Below are 22,734 nucleotides of genomic sequence, written 5' to 3' on the forward strand. Positions count from 1 at the left end.
GGCTTGCTGATACCCATGGAACACCACAGTGTCATAGCTGGCATGTGAGTGCTGACTGGTTAGGTTCCAAGCCATTCTTCTTCCTGGACAACCCCTCTCCCAGCTTTGCTAAAGAATCAAGCTATTATTACAGCAGCAGTCAGTATGTATTCTGAATTCATTTGAGTTTGGTTTGAAATCAAGTTTTTTCCTCCTTTCCCTGTTCTGTGATATCGGGCAAACTATGCCATTTCCCTGAAGTTCAGCAACTCTATTTGGTGGGAAAAGGTTATAGTTAATACCATATAATTGTTTGGGGCTAATATGATAATGTACATAAAATAATTAATAAAATTTGCTACTTATCAGATTAGTCAAAGATCAGCATTAGAACAGACAATGAATGATGGAATGTTTTATTTTCCTTTTAGATTAGTACAGTGCTCTGCCATCCACAAGGGCTTCAGAATCTTCTGCATAACACCCACAGATGGTTAAGTCTTTGATATAAAATGACTAAATAGTGATTCTCTGCAACATCTAATATATTGTAAATGCTAAATAAATATCTGCTGTACAGTTTTGTTTAGGGAAATGACAAGAAAACATTCATATTCAGTATATAAGCAAATTTTCTGTTGTTTCCACCCAATGAATAGGGAGAGATATCTGCATTCTTAGATGGCTTTTTCAAATCATTTATGACTCTGACTCATTGGTTATTGATAACCATTATAACTACATGCTTATAATACATAGCATGAAATAAACTACAACAGTATAAACAGACCTATAAATCAGAACTGATGGAGATTCAAAATCATAAAGTGTTAACAAATTAAATCGATCAAGGGTTAAAATATTAATAATTAGATAACCAACTAAAATGTATTCCAGAATGTAAGGAACATCAAAATAGAAACATGTAAGATAGTCTGCTTAATATATAGACAGTTAAGAGGAGTTGGAGTGAATGAGAAAAGGCCAATGGACAAGCTGCACTTACATACAAAATTTCTATATAAATTTGTGTGTATGGTGAGTGTGCATTTGAATATATGTTGGTGTACATGTCCTTGTTTATGTGTAAGAAGGCCCAAAGTTGACATCTGTAATGCCCTAGATAGTTTTAACCATCAACTTGACATTGACATAGCCTTCAGTCACCTAAGAAATGATTCTTGAGGGATTGACCATATAGTGCCTGAGAAAATGACGGAGCAAAGGAATATCACATAGGGGAAGAATGATCACACTGGCCCTGGAAGCCACACACCAGTTCTCTCTCTCTAGTTCTCTCTCTCTTTAACTCTCTCTCTCTCTCTCTCTCTCTCTCTCTCTGGCATGTATCAGTGGACTGTCTTGATTGTTAGTAGATTTACACAGTGGACAGCATCATCTACTAGACCAGTAGTCCTAGACCGTATTAAAAGATTTCTAGGCATGAACTTGCAAGCGAATCATCAAGGATCATCCTGACCCTCCTCAGTTTCCTTGGTGGTGAGTGAGATCTTCGGTCAGAGGTAAGAAAGGCCTGTCCTCAGATTCCTGCTTCAGTTCCTGCCCAGGCCTCCTTCAGGGATGAACTATAACCAGGAAGCTTGAATAACCTCTTCTTCTCTAAGCTGCTTTTGGTTCAACTGTTTTATCACAGGAATAGAAAATGAACTGTAGGAGGTCTTACCCATTGCTCTCTAACTCACGTGCTGGACCGCATTTAACTAGTCTTGCTAGCCAGCCTTGCTCTAGGCATGGCCTGTCTTTAACTTGTGAATGCTATGACTGCATTCAGGCAGCTGCCACACCCTCCTGATGTTTACATGGGTTCTAGGAACCTGAAATTTTGTCCTAATGCTTGGGAGGTAAGTGCTTTACCCACTGAACCATCTCCCGTCACCCATCAGCCCTAGGATTCAACTATTTTTTTGGGGGGGAGATTCTCGAGACAGGGTTTCTCTGTGGCTTTGAAGCCTGTCCTGAAACTAGCTCTATAGACCAGGCTGGTCTCGAACTCACAGAGATCCGCCTGTCTCTGCCTCCTAAGTGCTGAGATTAAAGGTGTGCGCCACCATCGCCCGGCGCATTCAACTATTTTTAAACCAAGGAAAATTTCATAATAATAATCAACTTTTACAATTTTTCAAGCTAAGGTCTTTTAAAAAAATTACCTAGTTCTCTATATCTATTTCTATGTATCACAAAATCAATATCAAAATATGATTAAAATATAGTTAAATATCCAACATCATATTGATTAAGTTCAATTTGCATTAGTTATAAGTTAAGTGTAACTGCTCTATTTTTACCAGACCAAGTAATAACCCACAGTACCCTCTATATATGGCAATGTTACAAATTATTTATTTTCTTACCTTTAATTCAGCACATTTAATATATACTTTAAAACAGTACTATTAATCTCACAATAGAACTAAATGTATTGAAATATTTTAAAAAACATTCAATTAAATTATCATGGGCATGTTTTGTGACCATTTATGCTGACATATGAAGTGTGCATAATAAAACAAATATTTTTAAAAATGTAATCTTTTTCTCCAATACTTTTATGATGACAAAAAAAAGGAATTCACAAGGTTGTGGATGGCTGTGTGGATAAAATGCTTACATACAAGCATGAGGACCTGAGTTCGATCCCACAGATCTATTTTCAAAATAATAGGCATGGTAGTGCATGTTTGTAATCAGGCAGAAGGAGAAAGGCAGGCTGCCTAGCCTTCAAGCTTCAGTCTTATAAAAGAGTAAATGACATGTAAGAAACTTCACCCAAGGTTGTCTTCTGTTCCTCCCCCAGCACACACTAAATACATGTATGACTGCATACATACTCATATGTTGTTTGTATGTACACATTCATGCACACATAAGAATCTACTAAAAGAATTCCACAGGATGGCATGGCTATGTGCTTCCAAGAGAGAGAATTTTCCTGACATGGATTCCAGAGTTAACACCTCCAGAAACACAAAACAAAACCCAAAGAATTCCTTAGTAGATCTTTGGATTGGAGAAACGTGATTTAGTGTGCATTAGCTCTATTAAATGATGGGAAGCATTTTTGTTATAGACTTAATGTCGTATATTTCTTAAGGTTGTCTTCTGTCCCTCCCCTAGGATATGTTGAACATATGTGTGTCTGTATATATACTCATATGTTGTCTGTACATACACATGCACGTACACATAAAAATCTACAAAATATTCCACAGGATGGCAATGTGTTTCCATGAGAGAGTACTTCCCTGACATGCCTGAAGTCATGGGTTCCAGGGTTATCACCTCCAAAGAATTCCTTGGTGGATCTTTGGGTTGGAGGAACAAGATTTAGTGCACATTACTATCTATTACATGATGGGAAGTATTTTGGTTATAGACTTAACCTTGTAGATTTCCTTCTGGACTGTGACTTTGGATGTGACCCCAGAACAGACAGACACAATATCTCTCCTCTTCTTAGTACTCACCATGTCCTCATCCTCACACATGGATTTAGGGCAGAGTCCCTATACTTACCCATTCTCCAGTTCAATTGAGCTGGACTGGAACTTCCAGTGAGATCTGAGGAGCTGGAGAAAGCCATTGGTGAGAGGAAGGAGCCCAATGGGTCATCACAGTTGTCTAAAAAGATAGGGAGAGAAGAAGAGGTCAGATTCTATTGGCAAGAAAATAGGACTTCTCATTTATTAGCCATCTGTGCTGGAAAGGGCTGGGGAATATTCTGTAGTGTGTGTTATTATTGTGGTTGTTTCTCATAGCACTCAAATATGGTATGGCTTCCTTGCATGGATGGAGGAAATAGAGGCTGGAGGGGTTCAAGTTCATAACTCTAGAGAGTGGCATAACCAAAACAGGAAGATTTCTTTGCGTCCAAAGCCCAGCTCCCTATGCATAACTTCAGCTGAGCATTTGTGCAAAGCCTTTTACAACATGTGTGTGTTTAGTCCATAAGGGAGATTCTTACAGGAGGGTGTTGTTTATTCTCCCAGCTCTGTCTCCTAGGACCCTTGCAATAAATGTGTCCATCCCAATGAGATAGTTTTGAATTTCTTGCTACAGCTTATAGGTGAGTGGATGAGAAAAGTGCTACTTACCCAATAGCTCACTTGTGTTACAAGAAGTAAAAGAGTAGTCACAGATGTTACACAATCTGGAGCTGGATAGTAACTTCAATAGCTAACTTTCTAGTCTTCCCTGCTGAGATACTATCAAAGGCTGCTTTGAGAATACTAAACAAGCATGGGTCCATTGGGTCAATGAGACCACATGACATGTCTTGACAACATGGTTATGTCTTTTCAAGTTCACACTAATCCATAGTCACTGGATTTCATATGGAGGGACTTGGTCTTCACACAACACATACCACATGCATAATTGATTTGGATATTTGTGCTCACCAAAACTAGCACTGAGATTTAATTACCATGCAACCAAACTAAGAGGCAGGATTTTTAAGTGGTGATTAAGCCATAAGGGCTCTACCCTCCTTGTGAATTTAGTGTTTCAGAACTGCAGCTTCTCAGCCTCTTTCCTTCTGACACTTAGTGACTCAGAGATTTGGCCTTGCTACATCCTGACACCTTCATATCAGACTCCCCAAATTTCAGAAATGAACAGCCAGCTGTTCCTTATGAGTGATCTTGTCTTGGATATTCTGTTTCAGTAGCACAAGACAGGTTAGGGAACTTAATCATTGACATAAGTAGTGATGCATTTTTCTGAATCTTCCACTAGATGGTCTATGTTTTCATAGGTCCTTAGAAAGGAGTCTACTGCATAATAGAACTCAAGTAAATGTATGTGGAAAAAGTGGGATGCTGAATAATACTGACAGGGACAAAAGAAAGGACCAATCAATCAACCAATTAGCTAACCTACAAAGCCCACATTCTTTTCCCATCTTTCCATTTTGAACACAATTGATTCTCTGGGACATTGAGAAATGACTTCACAAAATCTAGACAGACCTTATTCAAAACAGATTTGAAATGTGCCACTCAAGGTAAATTTCCTGGTGTGCAGGCTCTTGGGAGGAACTGATCTGACATTTGAAAAGAACATTTACATAGGATCATGCTTGCTTATCCAGCCAATTCTTACAAAGCTGTGTTTCAGATAATTGCAGGAAAAAAATAATTAGAAAGTGAGGATTAAATTCTTGTTTGTTAAGTGTGTTTGAAAATCACCTGGTAAACTGTGTTTTAGGTTTCTCCAAATGCAAATGCTTCAACATTGTTGGAGAAAAATGGAGCAGAGGCATATCTTAACTGAAGAGGAAAACATCAGAAACAGAAACACAGCTTGTTGGCTCTGGGGCTAGGGGCATACAGCAGGCGAACATGGGGTATGCGACTGCTTTGCTCTAACACAGGCTAGAAATGCATTAATGCCACAAAGCACTGGCTCGATCTCTCTTACATATCTTACACATGTACACACACACACACACAAATACAAGGCAGAAATTACATTTGTTTATGACCCTTTTGTCATCAAGAGATATAAGAACCTCAGATACAACTGGAAGCATAGCTCAATTTGTGAAGTCTTTGCTATGCAACCTTAAGGACCTGAGTCAACCACCCATGTGTAAACCTGCCTGCCGAACATCAGCACTGGGGAGGAAGAGACAAGTGAATCTTTGGGGATTGTTTGCCATGTAAAACAACCTATTTTGTGAGCTCCACTCCAGTGAGAGACCCTGTCTTAAAAGAGAAGGTTCACGGTATCACGTGGAATGATACTTGGTTCATCTCTGGCTTCCACAGACACACAGACATGTATCAGAATACATATGCACCTGCACACTAGGACATGGATACACATGCACAGACACAGGCACAGGGAAGCTCACATAGCGCAGTTGTCCTTACTACAGTTGCCCTCTGATAACTTTTCCATGTGTCATGGATGTCCTTTATAAACACAGTATGCTCCCAGCTGTGGTCATTCCTTGAGACTTCCTTATCAAATTTTACAGTAGAATGAACCCTTTATTGTTCTACAAATTCACATTTTGCATTCTAAGCGAGCTGACTATACTCTTTTCAAAATCTGAAGTTAGTTCGAGCCACACATCACTTAGAGGACAGCCCTGGAGCTTCATTTCTCTCCTTTTCACAGTTGCCCTGTGTACGCATGTAAATTGGTAAAATGCCTACAATGTGGAAACAGACTTGTGACCTAATCATTTAAATTTAAGCCATCTCATGTATTTTAAGGTTCTATTTGTGCCTGTCCTTACGTGGGCACTGGGGAAAGTTCTGAGCAAATGGAGCCATACCCTGCAGGTTGCTCACAGACCATTCACAAACATAAGCATTAAGCAGATGGATGGGGGAAATAGCTTAGAGCACATTCACTAAAGTTTAGCACAACTCAAAATCCTTCATACTTGTTCAGCCTTCTGTACTCCCTCAACAACAACTTTAGAAGGAGCTAAGCCTCAGGAGCCTATTGCCCTCTTAGCAATAATAGCCATGCTTCCTACGGGCTATTCCCACCTCTCTCCTTTCTGAGGACAATTTTTCCATGTTTGGCATTAACAAATCCTCAGTCAAGGGACAGGTTCAGTGACGATTTTAAGTACCTTGTCCTCACAGAACTAGTATACTTAAAGAAGGGAGTCTAAAGAACCCATCTGAATTGAGATCTCCCATCTCAAAACAATGATAAAAATAGATAAATTCCAAACCAGAAAGAGGGATTATCCTGATTTCCACTTAACATAATGAGTGGATTCCCTGTAGATTCTCCATGGTTACCACAGACTCCATGATGTAGGATTCCCCTCTGTATGCTATGAATATGTTTTATTAACCATTGGTTAATAAAGGACCTGCTACAGCCTGTAGTAGAGTAGAACATAGTCAAGCTGGAAGAGATATATAGAGAGAGTCAGCTCTTGAAGGAGACTGACACCAGTCACCAGTCAAAACCTTACCAACAGGCCACAACCTTGTGGCAGTACACAGATTTTTTTAAAAAAGCGTTAATTTAAGATGTAAGAGTTAGCTAAAAATATACCTAAGCTATTGGCCAGTGTTGTAATTGATATAGTTTCTGTGTTATTATTGGTGTCTAGATGGCCAAGAAACGAATGAGCAGTCTCTGTCTACAACTTAATAACCCTAGCAGACAATAGACTTGGCCTTTAAAGCTTGGAGGTTCCAATTCATGGATGTCTTTCTTCTCCTGCCACAGTGTCTGAACACAGTCTAGGTCATTGGACAAAGTTGTGTTCTCATGTCTGCCAAGCAGGTACGCATCTGTATGATATCCACCCATAACTCTTTGATGGAAAACCAACAGGAAGAAAAGCTTTAGAATGAAGCCCACATGAGAGTAAGCAGAAGCAGGAGCTTCTGGGATACCCACTGCCACCCAGGAGAAAGGAGACTAAGATTCCTAGGATCTTGCTGCTATGCTCTGAACCCCTTCAAAGAGCTGGTGCTGTAAATGGTTCTTCTATGCTAAGGTCTCACTGTGAGCCAAAGACACAGGAGAAAGGTGGAAAAGAAGAGGGTGGACCTCCGTAACAAAGAGATCACAGGGTGTGTTCAACACACAGCTGGGCATCCTGGTAGAGGCTGGTTTGACTTCACACCCAACACATGCATGGGAAGAAAGGAGATGCCATCTGCTCCATCACTCCTACAGGCTTCCTACCACATTGTCTTTAAAATTTAGGCTTCTCTATAGTGTTCTCGTAAGTTGTGGGTCTGTGGTGTGTGTGTGTGTGTATGAGTGTGATTGTGTGTGTGTGATTGTGTTTATAGAAAGTAAAAGAGTGAAGAAACCTTGTCAGGAGAGACTTTCTGTTTGTGAAACGGTGTTTATGTAGCCCGTAGTGTGTCTTCACTTGCAATTCTTTTGCTTCAAAGCAACAAGGGTACCAGGCTTTCTTTTGTAGAAGGAAGTGTTTTCAGTTTTGAAAAAAATTCTTGAGGAGCTATACTGATTAATCTCAGTTGTCAACTTGGCTGAATTTAGAATCAACTATGAGTGGACTCTCTTGGAACAAGTATCAGGGATTTTCTTGATTTGGTTAGTTAAAGTGGGAAAGATACCGGGGATGTGGGCAGAGCCTTCTGGAAGAACCCAGGAAGAAGGCAGTACAAAGGAAAGGCTTTTGTTCATTTTTTCTAACTGCTCTACCATCTTACCCACGGATTCTTCTATCCATGTCAAGACTTCTACTCTGTTGCTGCTGCCGACTGATGCCGTCCTTCACTGACATCACAACTCAGCTTCTTTGGTCAAAGACCAACAATTCTCCAGGAATCCTTCAGGTTGTCAGCATCAGATCAGGGAAATGGAAGCATATAGCTTCCTTTACCAGATGGGGGTGCCAAAGCCTTCAACCTCTATTCTGAGCAGCTACCAGTTCTCAGCTTCTCCGGTGTGAAAAAGGCCATTGGCAGTTATCTAGACTGGCATGTAAATCAATCTAATAAATCCTGCTTCAATATATGTGCATTCTGCATTCAGTTTCTACAGAGTATACTGAGCTGGACAGGGAGTAAACATTGGTTTACTTATACCCACTTCCAATGCATTATTCTCAGATAGGCCATAAGCTTCCTTGGAAATTGTAAAACAGATATCACTAAATGCACAGTGCACTGTTTCCAGAATAACATCCCCTTCCTGTGATATTTTTTCCAAATTGCAAATTCAATTAAACTTTAAGCCCTAATTAAAGTTGGTATGATTGTTTTTCTTTAGCCAATGACCATCATTTCAGCAATTGATCATCTTTTTTCTTTGTTTTTAAACTTGACTGTATTTTTATTTAGGTACATGTGTGTGCAGGGGAGTTGTGTGCACATGTGGGCGGGTTCTGTGGAAGCCAAAGCAGGTCCCTGATACAGTAGATACAGGCTGTTGTGAGTTGCCCTACTTGGGTGCTGGGAACTGAACCCAGGTCCCCTGCAAGAGCAGTAAACACTCTTTACTGCTGAGCCATCTCTCCAGATTCTGCTGTTTTCTTTTATAGCATAAAAAAGAAATGCTAGCTATACTCCATACCTATATAAATAAAAACTCAAGCATGACTGGTGGAAATAAAAGCTCATCTGTTTTTATAGCTCAGAAGCTGTTGAATCAACCTTTGATCTATCTACAAATAACATATTCTAATATTCAAAGATTATTGGGGGTCCGGATGGCAGTGGTGCACGCCTTTAATCCCAGCACTTGGGAGGCAGAGGCAGGCGAATCTCAGTGAGTCTGAGGCCAGCCTGGTCTACAAAAGCTAGTTTCAGGACAGGCTCCAAAGCTACAGAGAAACCCTGTCTTGAAAAACAAAAATAAAAATTAAGATTATTGGGTCTATGGAGCCTGACAAACATCTGAATTTCCTTTATAAGTGAGGAGATTTGGGCCAAAATAGATGACAAAAATCCATCGAGGACTATTACTGGACCTGCTTGGACCAAGACATAGGTATATCACTGTGCAGTGGTGGCCTCTGGTAGATTCCACTTCTGGATGAGGCAGGCTACAATTATTTACATTATTCATAACAGTTTATTTAATGTGCCTTATGTTTTGAATGACAACTGTCTCCAGAAGATCACGTGCTTGAACACTTGACAGTGGTGGTGGTGGTGGTGGTTGTGTGTGGAAGGCTGTGGAACCTGTGTCTGGTGGAGTTTCCTTGGAAGAGATGCATCCCTGGGGGCACATCTTGAGGTGTTGCAGCTCATCTTCCTTCAGGTTCAGCCAGAGTCTGGCGACAGTGGATACAATGTATTTTGTCACAATGATGAATAACATAACTAAGACAATAAGTAGCATTTATTAACATATCTTATTGCTAAATGGAAGTCTGTGGAAACCTTTGAGGAATAACAGTTTGCAGTTTCACAATTGTTTACCTCTTCTTTGGACCCTGATTTCTCCCTTCATTTTCTGACTCTGCAGGGTGGGGGTGACTGCTTCTTCAGACACATGAGTACCACAATCCGGGGATGCCCGTTCAAAGCCCAGAGCAGCTCCCAGAGAAAGTGGAGTGAATCCCACATTAACTCGCATCTTGGAAGTTACTGCTCAATGTTTAAGATCCCGCTGCTTTAAGTAACATTTTTTTTGTTGCCAGCATATATTTTTATTCATTATTATTAAAATACCAATAGAGTTACAGATGGTACTGAAGTGAAATTGTGTGTATCATCTTGATTACTACAGTAAATTGTCTGCATATGGGGATTTGGAGCTAAAGAGATTCACTTGCATTTATCGGCAAGATAAAATCCCTCTTAGCATTAAACATGTAATGACCTACTTTGTTTAAAGTATGAACTCTGTGGCATGTCTTTACGGGTACTTAGAGGCCATAACTCAGGATTCTACCTTCCCTTACTTTTCCCATTGTTACCTGTAATTTCACTTAGCAAACAACGATAATAAATACATGGCTTTGCTCCTAAATCTGACCCTGTCTCCTTTCTCTACCATAAAACCCAATGACAGATGACTTCATTACAAGCAGACCGATGACAACAGTTTTCTAAAGAGCAGCATGGAGAACTTCATCTTCTGTGCCCAGCCCTCCTTCTCCACGTTACTACAACAACTGCTTTTGCATTATGTTCTGGACAGTCAGAGCCAGACTGCTGGCTACAGGAAGACATTGGACTCAGACAGAGACCTGAGGTCAACCATCAGATCTTCCATTTTAACAAAAAGTGCTGGGGTGTGTCCCAGGGGTAGAATAGTTGGTTAGCAGGCATAACACTCCTGAGAGTTCAATTCCTACCACCAACTCCAGTCACTGTATTAAAAAAAAAGTTTGAAATTTTGTGCTTAGGAACTCTTGCATGTAAAACTGAAACGACATGGCCTGAGATCCAGAGTCCTACGCCCTCTTCTTGAGAACTGTAAATACTCCATCACTTCCTATTTCTCTCGTGTAAGTTCTTTGGCTGTAAAAAAGGGAATTACTCCTGTCTTTCATTCCATCAGGCTTTTGAAAGAGTAAAAGTTAGTTATAAGGAATCCCTCAAGAGTGCTAGACATGAATACAGAACCTCACATTGAACTGTGACTCTTGGTGACAGACTAATGTGTCCACAATGGAGTGCAGATACCTAGCCCATCAAGGTGCAAACAAGAGGGCATCGTGGAGCATTTAGGCTTTTAAGGCAATCCCACCCCAGACGGTGGAGAAAACTTGCTCTGGAGTTAGTAACATTCCTCCCAAAGTGGCTCCTGGGTCTGCATCTCACTTAGATCCAGAAAGCAGAAGGCCATAGCCAGGAGCTAATGTTTTGAGAGACTGCTAGAGTAGCTCTGTCTGGGCTCTGCAGTGCTGCAGCTCTCTGTCTGGGGTCTGCAGTGCTGAAGTTCTCTGTCTGGGGTCTGCAGTGCTGCAGCTCTCTGTCTGGGGTCTGCAGTGCTGCAGTTCTCCGTCTGGGGTCTGCAGTGCTGCAGTTCTCTGTCTGGGGTCTGCAGTGCTGCAGCTCTCTGTCTGGGGTCTGCAGTGCTGCAGTTTTCTGTCTGGGAACTGTAGTGTTGCAGCTCTCTGTCTGGGCTCTGCAGTGCTACAGCTCTCTGAGCTCTGCAGTGTTGCAGCTCTCTGTCTTGGGTCCGCAGTGCTGCAGTTCTCCGTCTGGGGTCTGCAGTGCTGCAGCTCTCTGTCTGGGGTCTGCAGTGCTGCAGTTCTCCGTCTGGGGTCTGCAGTGCTGCAGCTCTCCGTCTGGGGTCTGCAGTGCTGCAGCTCTCTGTCTGGGGTCTGCAGTGCTGCAGTTCTCCGTCTGGGGTCCGCAGTGCTGCAGTTCTCCGTCTGGGGTCTGCAGTGCTGCAGCTCTCTGTTTGGGGTCTGCAGTGCTGCAGCTCTCCGTCTGGGGTCTGCAGTGCTGCAGTTCTCTGTCTGGGGTCTGCAGTGCTGCAGCTCTCTGTCTGGGGTCTGCAGTGCTGCAGCTCTCCGTCTGGGAACTGCAGTGCTGCAGCTCTCTGAGCACTGCGGTGTTGCAGCTCTCCGTCTGGGGTCTGCAGTGCTGCAGCTCTCTGTCTGGGAACTGCAGTGCTGCAGCTCTCCGTCTGGGGTCTGCGGTGTTGCAGCTCTCTGTCTGGGGTCTGCAGTGCTGCAGCTCTCTGTCTGGGGTCTGCAGTGCTGCAGCTCTCCGTCTGGGAACTGCAGTGTTGCAGCTCTCTGAGCTCTGCAGTGTTGCAGCTCTCTGAGCTCTGCAGTGTTGCAGCTCTCTGTCTGGGGTCTGCAGTGCTGCAGCTCTCTGTCTGGGGTCTGCAGTGCTGCAGCTCTCTGGGCTCTGCAGTGTTGCAGTTCTCTGTCTAGGGTGGGCAGTACTGTAGCTCTCTAGGATCAGCAATACAGCAGTTCCCAGGCTGCTGGGTCAATTTTCTGTCTGGTAGAGGGAACAAAAAAGAGGAGCCTCTGGGTGGTCAAGAGTAGATTTCTGAGATGTTGAGAATAACAGTAGGAACAGCACAGAGAGAGTATTATGAGGGTGAGGAATTGGCAATGACAACCATGTCTATACAGACTGGTCTTTTCTTTCTTTTGTCTTTTTTTTTGTGTGAACTTTCAATGTAGATCAATGTGAGTCTCTCTCCATTGTTTGTCTTGAACCTGCTTCTCAATACTAAGGTAGTTACTGAGCCTGGTGGACCTTGTGTAAATGTAGCTCTATCTTTCTCAGATTATACATAGGTATAGCACAATCCTAGGCATAAATTGTTTTCATATCAGAGTATAACCTCAGTCTACCTACACTTCCATATTGCTGGTGGCTTTTATTTAATTTTTTATTCTTTGGATATTCTATGCCACTCTACAATGAATATTATCACACCCATCTGATGTGGGAGTGTCATATATCAATCTGTTGATTTCATTGGTTAAGTAATAAACAAACTGCTTGGGCTCATAGCTTAGAACATAGGTGGGTGGAGTAAACAGAACAAAATGCTGGGAGGAAGAGGAAGTGAGGTAAGACGCCTCGGACAGAGACTCGACAGCTCTGCTCTGGAGCAGAGACGCCATGCTCCGCTCTCCTGGGTAGACACGATTCAGCTCCGACCCAGGATGGACGTAGGCTAGAATCTTCCCGGTAAGCGCACCTTGGGGTGCAACACAGATGATTAGAAATGGGCTAAATTAATATGTGAGAATTAGCCTAGAAGAGGCTAGATAGAAATGGGCCAAGCAGTGTTTAAAAGAATACAGTTTGTGTGCTGTTATTTCGGGGCATAAGCTAGCCAGGCGGCTGGGGTGTTGGGGACGCAGCCCCACTGCTCCTAATACAATAGAACGGCACCCAATGCTCCTATTACTACACCAATCCACCATTGCCTCCCCCTACTTGAATTCCACAAGCTCACCCTCCTGGTTTCATCCTTATTCTCCCTTTGGTTTTGTTGTTTATAACCCCCAGTCTAATTACTGCTCCCCCATGTACATGCGTTTGGCGTCATCCACTGGGGCAAAAGTAACATACCAAGAGCTTTATCCCCAAATGAGAGTGCTGTCCCTACCCTTAGAAACCAGCAGCTGACAGTAGCTCCTCCAATAGGGAGGAGGCCACCCCAACCCTTTGCTGGAATTTTGACTGGTTTGGTCCTGCACAGGTCGTGTACAGATAGACACAGCTGCAGGGAGATGATGTAGACGACAGTCATGTCATGTCCTGAGTCCTTTTGTTGGTTTTGACTTCTGGTTTCATCCCAAGGTAAGAAATATTTTGATCCCTTCAAACAGCTGTCCATTAATGTGCGAGAATGAGACCCAACAGTCGAAGGTTAGGAGTCCTTGGTCTGGTTGGTAAAGTGCCTGAGGATCATGCCTATGAAAACAATGCTTTGGTGCTGGATAAACTGAACCATAACGCTACTAAATGATTGGAGTTATGAATATAATTGAATTAGATAGAAGTCATGGGTTCCTTTTCTTATAAGGATAGATACTATAAGATTTCTAGAAGAAATTATTCAAAGATTTTACATTATTAGAAGCCAGGAGTAGAGACTAGATTACTTTGCAAGGTTTTGTTTTTTTGTTTGATTTTTGAGCCAAGGTCTTACGATTTAGCTCAACTTACAGGGATCCTTCTGTCTCAGCCTTCCTCATGTTGGAATTAAAGACCTGACTTTAGACAGTTTTCAAAAAGACTATTTAGAAAATCAAATCTTTGAAGAAATAGAATTTTATTTGTTCTCTCTGTGGCTCTAAAGAGAAGCTATGATTGCAAATGAGTTCTGTGTTTTCCAGAGGATCTGTGTTCAGATTCTAGCATGCAAGTTAGGTGGGAAACAAATGCCAGTGGCTCCAGCTTCAGGGGACCAAATTATTCTGGTCTGTGAGGGGAGCTTCACTTGCATGCATGCTCATGAAAGCACACACAGAGGCACACACACCAATTATGTAAAAAATAAATATTTTAAAACATTTCCTTTTTACAAGCACACATCATGTCATGCTTTATGTTCCAATCTATAAATATCTTATACCATGTCTACATCTGTGTGTGTGCATGCAAGGATACATGTGCACATACACACACATAGAATGTTCAAGTTCAGATATTCTCAAATTTTATAAGCATGCTCAATACATGAATAGACACTATAATGTAAGATGATAAGATTGGTAAATGACAAAAATAAGGAAGATACAAAGTCATAAGTATGGACTTTAAAAGTATACTGTCCAAATCATTATATACAAAATATAAAGGAGAGAGAGGAGGAGCATCTTCAGGACAGTGCTTCTTTCCATTCATCTATCATCAGAGTTGGGGGTTTCTCTTCTAGAACTGCATTTCTCTCAGTGAGAACCTGCTCTCTTTTATAATCCAATGGGGTAAAACCTCCAATAGCTAATCATGATCTCCAATTGAGCTGTTGTAAATTACACTGAAAATCTTAGTTACTCTGGAAACCATAATCTAAAAGTGTTGCTCAATCAATCCATGCACATCCACAAAGTCATTTCAGTTCACATGTGTAAGGCAGAAGTGTTCCCAGGAGAAACATTATAGTCTGTGAACTTCTGTCTGCTAAGTGGGAATTAGAGAAATGCCTGATTAGAATCCTAAGATAGAACTGATGCCTGGCCAGATGACCAATAGTACACTAGAGAGTTTAATCCCAATGATCCTCCTGTTGGATGCAGGAAACTTATCTTGGGAGCTTGAACAAATATTGACCTTCATCAGTATTTGAAGATGAGGAAATGATGGTAGACTGCCCACAGTAAAATATATCATTCTAGGTCCTACTGTGGCTTTGTTATGTGTGTGTGTGTGTGTGTGTGTGTGTATGCATGCAGTGTATGTATGCACATGTATGTATGTGTGTGTCTGCACTCATGTGTGAACATGTTCGTGCACACATGTGTGTGAGCATGTATATGTGTGTATATATTTATATATACTCATAATGTGTGTGCATGAGTATGTATGTGAGTATGCATGTGTGTATTTGTGTGTTTGTGTCAGATACTGTTATGTATTTACAAAGAGAACAAGCTGTTTAGAATACATATATAGGTATTTTTTTCAGGATAAATTCATTTCCCAGCTGTACCATTTAGTATTTAACCTACTGGATATTATTTAAACTCAATATATAATGGGGTTGGACACTATACATTGACTATACATTGTCATGTGAAGTGACAAAGAAACAATCATATAAAATGTCCAGCTTATTGATTGGCACATTATTATATTCACATAAGTATCTTTTGACTTTTAAACATACACACCTGCAAATACACAAGGTCACAACTTTATGTATTCTAGTACTAATGTGAAATTTACTTTAAAATGTAGCCACTAAAATAGGGTCTGTGAAGTTTCACTTTTGATACTAAGCTTGAAAGCAAAAAAAAAAAAAAAAAAAACACTGTACTGGATAAGAGAGACATTGATTTGTCAAAACTTTGCTCTTGACAACATGACCATTTATCAGAAACTTTAACATGCTCTCCCCTAGGGGATATTCTTCCACAGCTGAGTCGCAGGGCCAGGCATGAATTCTCTCCTATGGAGCAGGCTTTAAAACCAATAAAGAGAGCAGCTGGTTACATCCATAAACAGCCTCCCCAATGTTACACCAATAAACACACTGGCTGGCAGGTAGGAGTGGACTTCCTGATCAAGACTCATTGTATCCATGTGTGAAATTTTCAAATAATGCTAAAAACAAGAAAAAGGAGAAAATTTGTTTTTATTTCAGTTTGAAAAGTATAGCATCTCTCTCTCTCTCTCTCTCTCTCTCTCTCTCTCTCTCTCTCTCGCTCGCTCGCTCGCTCTAAAAATATATATTTGTTTTTGGATTTTTTGTATTTTTATTGATTTTTTTATTGAGCTCTACATTTTTCTCTGCTCCTCTCCCAGCCCTCCCCTTCAACCCTCTCCCAAGGTCCCAATGCTCCCAGTTTTTCTACTTCCCATGTAGATTAGATCTATGTATGTCTCTCTTAGGGTCTTCAGTGTTGTCTGGGTTCTCTGGGATTGTGATTTGTAGGCTGCTGTTCTTTGTTTTATATTCATAAACCACTTATGAGTGAGTAAATGTGATAATTGTCTCTCTGGGTTTGGTTACCTCACTCACAATGATATTTTATAGCTCCATCCATCTGCCTACAAATTTCAAGATGTCATTATTTTTTTCTGCTGTGCAGTACTCCATTGTGTAAATGTACCACATTTTCTTTATCCATTCTTCGGTCGAGGGGCATTTAGATTGTTTACAGGTTCTGGCTATGACAAACAATGCTGCTATGAACATAGTTGAGCATATGTCCTTGTGGCACAGTTGAGCATCCTTTGGATATATACCCAAAAGTGGTATTGCTGGGTCTTGAGGAAGATTCACAAGCACTATGAAAACTTCGTGATGTGCTGATTTTAACAAGAAAAATACAAAAGTATGTTTTCTTTGAGAAAAAGGAGGGACTAATCAAACTTTTACAAATATCTGTTCAGAGAATGGTACCATAGGAAATGTCTTTTACTTCTCCTCTGTAATATCCACAATTTGTGAATATAACCATAATTTGTATCTAAAGTATCAAAAGACTTTATCAATAAAAGTAACTACCAATATAAAAAAGATGTGTATTTGTGTTGTGGTTATGATGGTAGGGTAGTGAGTATGATGTTTAGAGTTTCCTATTAGGGAACATAGAAAGGTACGGAAGAAGCTGCAAAGCCTAAAGATTACAATCCTCATTCAGGATGGAGATGTGAGGAGAATGAGCAAACTTGTATCCAAATCACATGACATTGAGGACAAAAAGGAAAGTGGAAATGAAGGGCTGTTTTCACATTTCTGGATAAATTGTTGGTCTGCTTTTATGTCTTAGGAAACTCACAGATGAGTTTAAAATTATCAAAACTATATCAAGAGAGAGGTGACAAATAGTCACACATCTAAATGAATACCAGTCTTCTCTTGAGATAAATTTAAACGATGTCATATAGCTGTATTAGCTAATTTATGCTGCTCTGGTAAAGCACCATAGCCAAGAGCAGCTTATGGATGAGTTTACATTAGCTTAATGTTCCAAAATGATGAATGGGTCCATCATGGGGGGTGTCATGGTGGCAAGGGTCAGGAATGGTGGGAGCAGGAAGTTCAGTGATCACGTCTAAATGACAAGCATAATGAGGGGGAGGAGATGAGGGAGAGAGAGAGCATGAGAACCGCAAGCACCTTGAGGTTTACATTCCCAACCGCTATTCCTCCAGCAAGACTGTGCCCTCAACCTCCGCATCAGCGCTGTGGCGGTTCATTGTAAGCCAGCACAGTAAGGGACTGAGAACTACAGCTCTCTGCTCTCTGTAACTAGTCAAGCAGCGTGTCACAGGATGTGGGCAGGTGCTAGATTCCTAATAGTCCGATGACAAGGAACTGGGAGCCCTGTAGTCAGGGAAATGAAAGACGCTATAAGCCTGTTATTGGAACTCCACACAACTTCAAAATACAATTCTAGTTCTTTTGATTCTGAATATTGCTTTGTGTTCAGACTCTGGGCCACCTTATACCCTGGATCCCTTCTTTCTCAGTCCACTGTCAGTTCTTGGGTATGCTGCACCCTGCAGTATGATGCACATTCATTTGGTTGATGTCTCGCCGGGACATCTCTTTTTAAGTGCAGAAACCATGTCTGACTCTCTTTCCACAGTGAGAGTCACCAGGCATTTGATCAGCAATGACAAGAAGAGTTTTATATACTTAAAAGTAGTCTTAAATTGGAACCAAAAATGTAGGTCCTGAGTAGCTTTCTCTGCAGTTATATACATGTGTGTAGATCTGTGTGTGTGAGCACACAAAATATATGTGTATCTGGTATGCCACATGAGATCCTGTCCACATGGAGACCAGAGGATAGCACCATACAAACTGTGTTCTGAGATAGGGTAGCTCTCAGGGTGGCACACTGATTACATTGGCTGCCTGCTCTGGGAGCACCAGGGACCTTCCTGTCTTGATTTCCCACACAGTGCTAGGATTAATAGTGTGTACCATTGCATGGACATTTTTTATGTGGGTTTTGTTGATCAAACCTAGACTCTAGTGTTTGTAAAACAAGCACTTTAAATTCTAAAGTACAAATCATCATTGAATATCAGTAAAAAAAAAATTCTGTTTACCATGTCCCACAGGATTGTAGAGTGAATTCTCAATATGAATATGGAGAAGATCAATACTATACTCAAGCATGTGTGATTTCTAAATCCTTCTTTATTTGTTCTAAAATGTATCCTAGGCAGGTAGGCTGAGGAATGATATTCACTGTCTGACAGACAAGAAAGCATAGGATCCAAAGTTATGAGAGATCTCCTGGGGTACAAGGCACTTACTCCAGCAAGTATTTTGCTAGTAAAGATACATAAAATGTATCAGAAATGAGGAGAGTCTGATTATATAGAGCCTGGAAGTCTTAAGTGATGCAAAGCAAATTAAGTTTCTTAACTGTAAGTAGTACTCCTTTGTTAAGAAGGCGGCATTCAACTGACTGGCTTGGGAAATTAAAGCAGACCCATTGTCTTCTCTGTAATGCATGGTCTGCTCTGACCAGAAAAGATGCCCATGCAAAGATAACTCGGGAATGTCCACAGAAAGGGATCAGTTACCATTAACTACAGCACTGTGTTGATAATATGCTGTGAAGAATGTTGAATAAGGAAGAGACGTGGAAATTCTGCAGACATTTGGATCGGAAAGTTGCAGTGTGATAACACTTCTGCTTTATCACCAGGTCCCTTGTTGTCATGAAATTTTGTATTTTATTTATTAGCCAGGAATGGTCACTACTGACATGAATACTCTTCACTCACACTCGGGTTCCATTTAATATATGGTTTTAAACTAAGTGTTTCCTCTCAACTGGAAAGATACTTTTTACTAATACTGTTATTTGTATGCACATTCACATTTGCTTGGTGTGTGTGTGTGTGTGTGTGTGTGTGTGTGTGTGTGTATACACCCATGCAGGAACAAGTAGAGGCCAGAAGTTGTTTTCCTGAAATTGCTTCCCAACTTCTCTTGCTGAGAGATTCTCTCATTGACCCCAAAGCTTACTGTGTGGCTCTGTTGGTTGGTCAGATCAATGGTCCTGGGGGATCTCTCAGAGATTCCGGGATACACTGCCTGCCTTAGTTTTTACCTGGATGTTTGTGATTCTATCATATTCTCATGCTTACAGTTCAGGGAGCCATCTTCCCAATCCCCAGGAAAGTCATTTTCTTACTTAAAAAGGAGACAGGGCAGTGCTTACATCTAAATCCCCAATCCATCCCTGTTGGTGTTTGGATCCTTTCATATGCATAGTTTTAAAAGTATATCTAAGCCCGAGGGGGGAAATAAATAGATTTCATTTGTGGAAGTATAATACATAGTCAAAACCTTGCGCAAATTTACCTGGCCAGAGTGTGGAGCTGGATGGCATGCCGATGACAGAGGGTCACTGGGGTGACCTGATCCCAGTTGTGCCATCCTTTGCAGACAAAGCCCTCTGGTATAGAGAACACAGCCATCCGATGGAATACATCCAGCAGGAATGACCTGCTGCTTCTCAAATGTAATGATTTTTTTAGGCATTTCCGGACTCTAGATAATGATTTTTTTGGGGACAGACTAAAAATAAAAAGCTTGTTCCTGGCAAAACGCTTCAGCGTGCTCTACTTTTCCTTGTAAAATGTTCCCCTTGCTTGTCCTAAATCACAACTGTGATTCTTGAGCAAATGCTGGCTGTAACTATGAGGAAATCAAATGCTATGTTAATGTCACATGGACAGGTCCAGGGATTCTCTTTTTTTTTTTTTTGTTGTTGTTGTTTTTTAAGGGATTCTCTTTTATAATTTGAAATCATCAATAATGTTTAAGTTGGCAGAATTATGGTTGAATAGAATCAACCTTCGTTGAATCTCTCCCCACCCCAGACCTCTCCAATTATGCACGAGCAGATTAAAAACTGCAGGGAAACACACTTTATTGTGTTCACTAAATACCTTCCATTTTGGAGAAATTCCTTAGCAATTAAATAACATGAAGGATAAAAAGGACACTGTAAAGCAATTATAACCCTGAGAAAATTACATGTCATTGATGAACACAAAAACTTTTGTGTTTCAAAACAGTGAGCAGAGATTTGTGGAGGAGGAAGTGGCTGAGAATCAAGGTGTTCTACTGCGATGTCCTCACGAAATGTGATCCATTGATGCCCCAGTGTCAGTAAAGTCAAATGGAAGCACACTTTTGCTGGTTTCCTTCCTTTTTCTAAACAAGAAAAAAATGTCCTACCTTGTATTTTATAAGTTGAATGGTAATGACAAAGAGATGATTTGAAATCAAGAAATTTTTCTCTTGTTTGATGTTTTGTTTGGACATGTGTGGTGTGTGTGTATACATATGTTTGTTTGTTCATATGTCTGTGTACATTTGTGTACCTGTACATGTGGAGGCTCAGATGTGACATTGGCTGTTACCATAGTAATTGTGTTGGGAGCTCTCAGTTGAGCCCAGAGATTGCTCATTTGTTCATTTGTTCATCTGGCTGCCCAGTGTGGAGCCCGGGACACTCCATCTGGAACTCTGCATTGCTGAATGAAGGGACTCAGGCTTTCAGAGACTAGACATCTGAATTTCTGTCCCCACATGTTCATGGACTCAGCTATCTTCCTGACCTAGCTAAGGCTTCCCTCAGTCCCACTCCCCCACCCCAAGCAATTAAGTTTAGCTTTGATGGAACAGTAGTACAAAAATCTGCCCAGCGCTTCTTCCAGGAAAGAAGATAAGATATTGTCTCCAACAGCTTTACCTCTCTGTCAGGTGGTTAAGTCAAGGGTTGGAAAGAGAAAAAGCAGAATGATAAAAACAAGTCTTGGTGATTCACCTTGGTGGGAGGTTTCCAGGAAGACTTGTCAAATAACAATTGGAATAACTAGGTCATATGCTACCAGGCTACTTCCTTAGAGTCTATGAAAAGTATTCAGAATGAAGTCTAGCGTCTTCACTGTGTGTGTGTGTGTGTGTGTGTGTGTGCTTGCGCATGTGCATGCCCACAAATGCACACGTGCGCACGTGTATGATATGTGGGTGCATATGCATATTCACTTTGAGTCAGAGGTCAGCATCAAGTGTCTTCTTGAATTGCTTCCCAGCTTAATTTTTGAAATGGGGTCCCTCACTGCCTGGAGTTTTCCTTCTCTCCCTCATCCCACTGCTGCCTAGCCTTGAACTTAGGTGTGAGTATATTTTCTTTAAATGAAACTTCAATTTAGAGGTAAAAATAGCAGATACAGACAGGGAAGATGGGCATGAAGACTAATTGACAGAAAGTATATTTGTCATGAAGACTGGACAGGGGAATACACAAATTCTGGCTTCATATCAAGTTCCCAACGGCCTCTGACGAAGCTGTTTCTTTAATCGCACTTGGGTCTTCAAGGCACAAAATTCTGGTGGTCTTTTTTTCTCCAGTTTTCTTCTAACTTATTTCTTCTTGGAAAGACCCTTACTGGCTGATTCAGACCTCTGGCATCTGCCAACCCTTTGGGATGGAATCCTGACAACTGGGAAAATGTATTTTATCCCTGAGCTGGAGAGAAAAGGGATAATTCATGAAAAGGGGCTATGAGTCATATTTTCCTTATGGGCACACCAAATTACCCTTTTCTATCTCATAATGACCATCCCTTGTGACTTCCCTCATTTACACTCACTTCTCCTATGACAGCAGGATAGCTACTGATTCAGACAATAGGGCACTGTCATTGGTGACCCCAGCCACCACTGCGTGAAGAATCATCACCCTGCTTTTATAGGCAAATTTAGCCTTCAAGTATTCAAGTAACTTGCTCCAAGCCACAAATCTGGAATTTATTTAAGATCTGTCCACGGTAGGTCGTTCATTATCTTTACTCTTCTCCGTTACCATTGTGAAGAACTTCACCTACACACGACATGGGTTCCTTTAAATTGTCTCCTGATAATCTGGAGCCAGTCTGGAAAGACTGAGAAAATAAAAAGTGATTTCTACATATTTCTTTCCCCGGATGGCTACACTGTCCAAGTACACCTCAACCACAATTCTTTGTCACCGGGAGTAATTGCAGATTCAAGGGAAAGTCTGCCAGAGTAAGTCTCAATGTAAGCCGTTTTTGGAGACGTCTGCTCAGAGGTTGGAAAGCAGCATATAGCAATAGCGCCAGAGTCCCCTGCAGCTGTGGCAGTGTGACAGGGCATCCTCAAGAGGCTCTC

The 22,734-nt window shown here is 41.2% G+C and overlaps 1 protein-coding gene across 2 annotated transcripts in view; it reads right to left on the reverse strand.

Annotated features, from left to right (window-relative positions):
* The window catches only part of Cntnap5 (contactin associated protein family member 5), a 964,156-nt gene that overhangs the window by 767,371 nt on the left and 174,051 nt on the right, over positions 1–22,734 (reverse strand). For both annotated transcript variants that reach the window (XM_075987656.1, XM_075987657.1), the window contains exon 2: positions 3,514–3,618. In XM_075987656.1, the coding sequence (XP_075843771.1) occupies positions 3,514–3,618 (105 nt within the window). The remainder of the gene's footprint in view (positions 1–3,513; positions 3,619–22,734) is intronic.

The sequence above is a fragment of the Microtus pennsylvanicus genome, chromosome 10, assembly GCF_037038515.1.
Source record: "Microtus pennsylvanicus isolate mMicPen1 chromosome 10, mMicPen1.hap1, whole genome shotgun sequence".
Lineage (NCBI taxonomy): Eukaryota > Metazoa > Chordata > Mammalia > Rodentia > Cricetidae > Microtus > Microtus pennsylvanicus.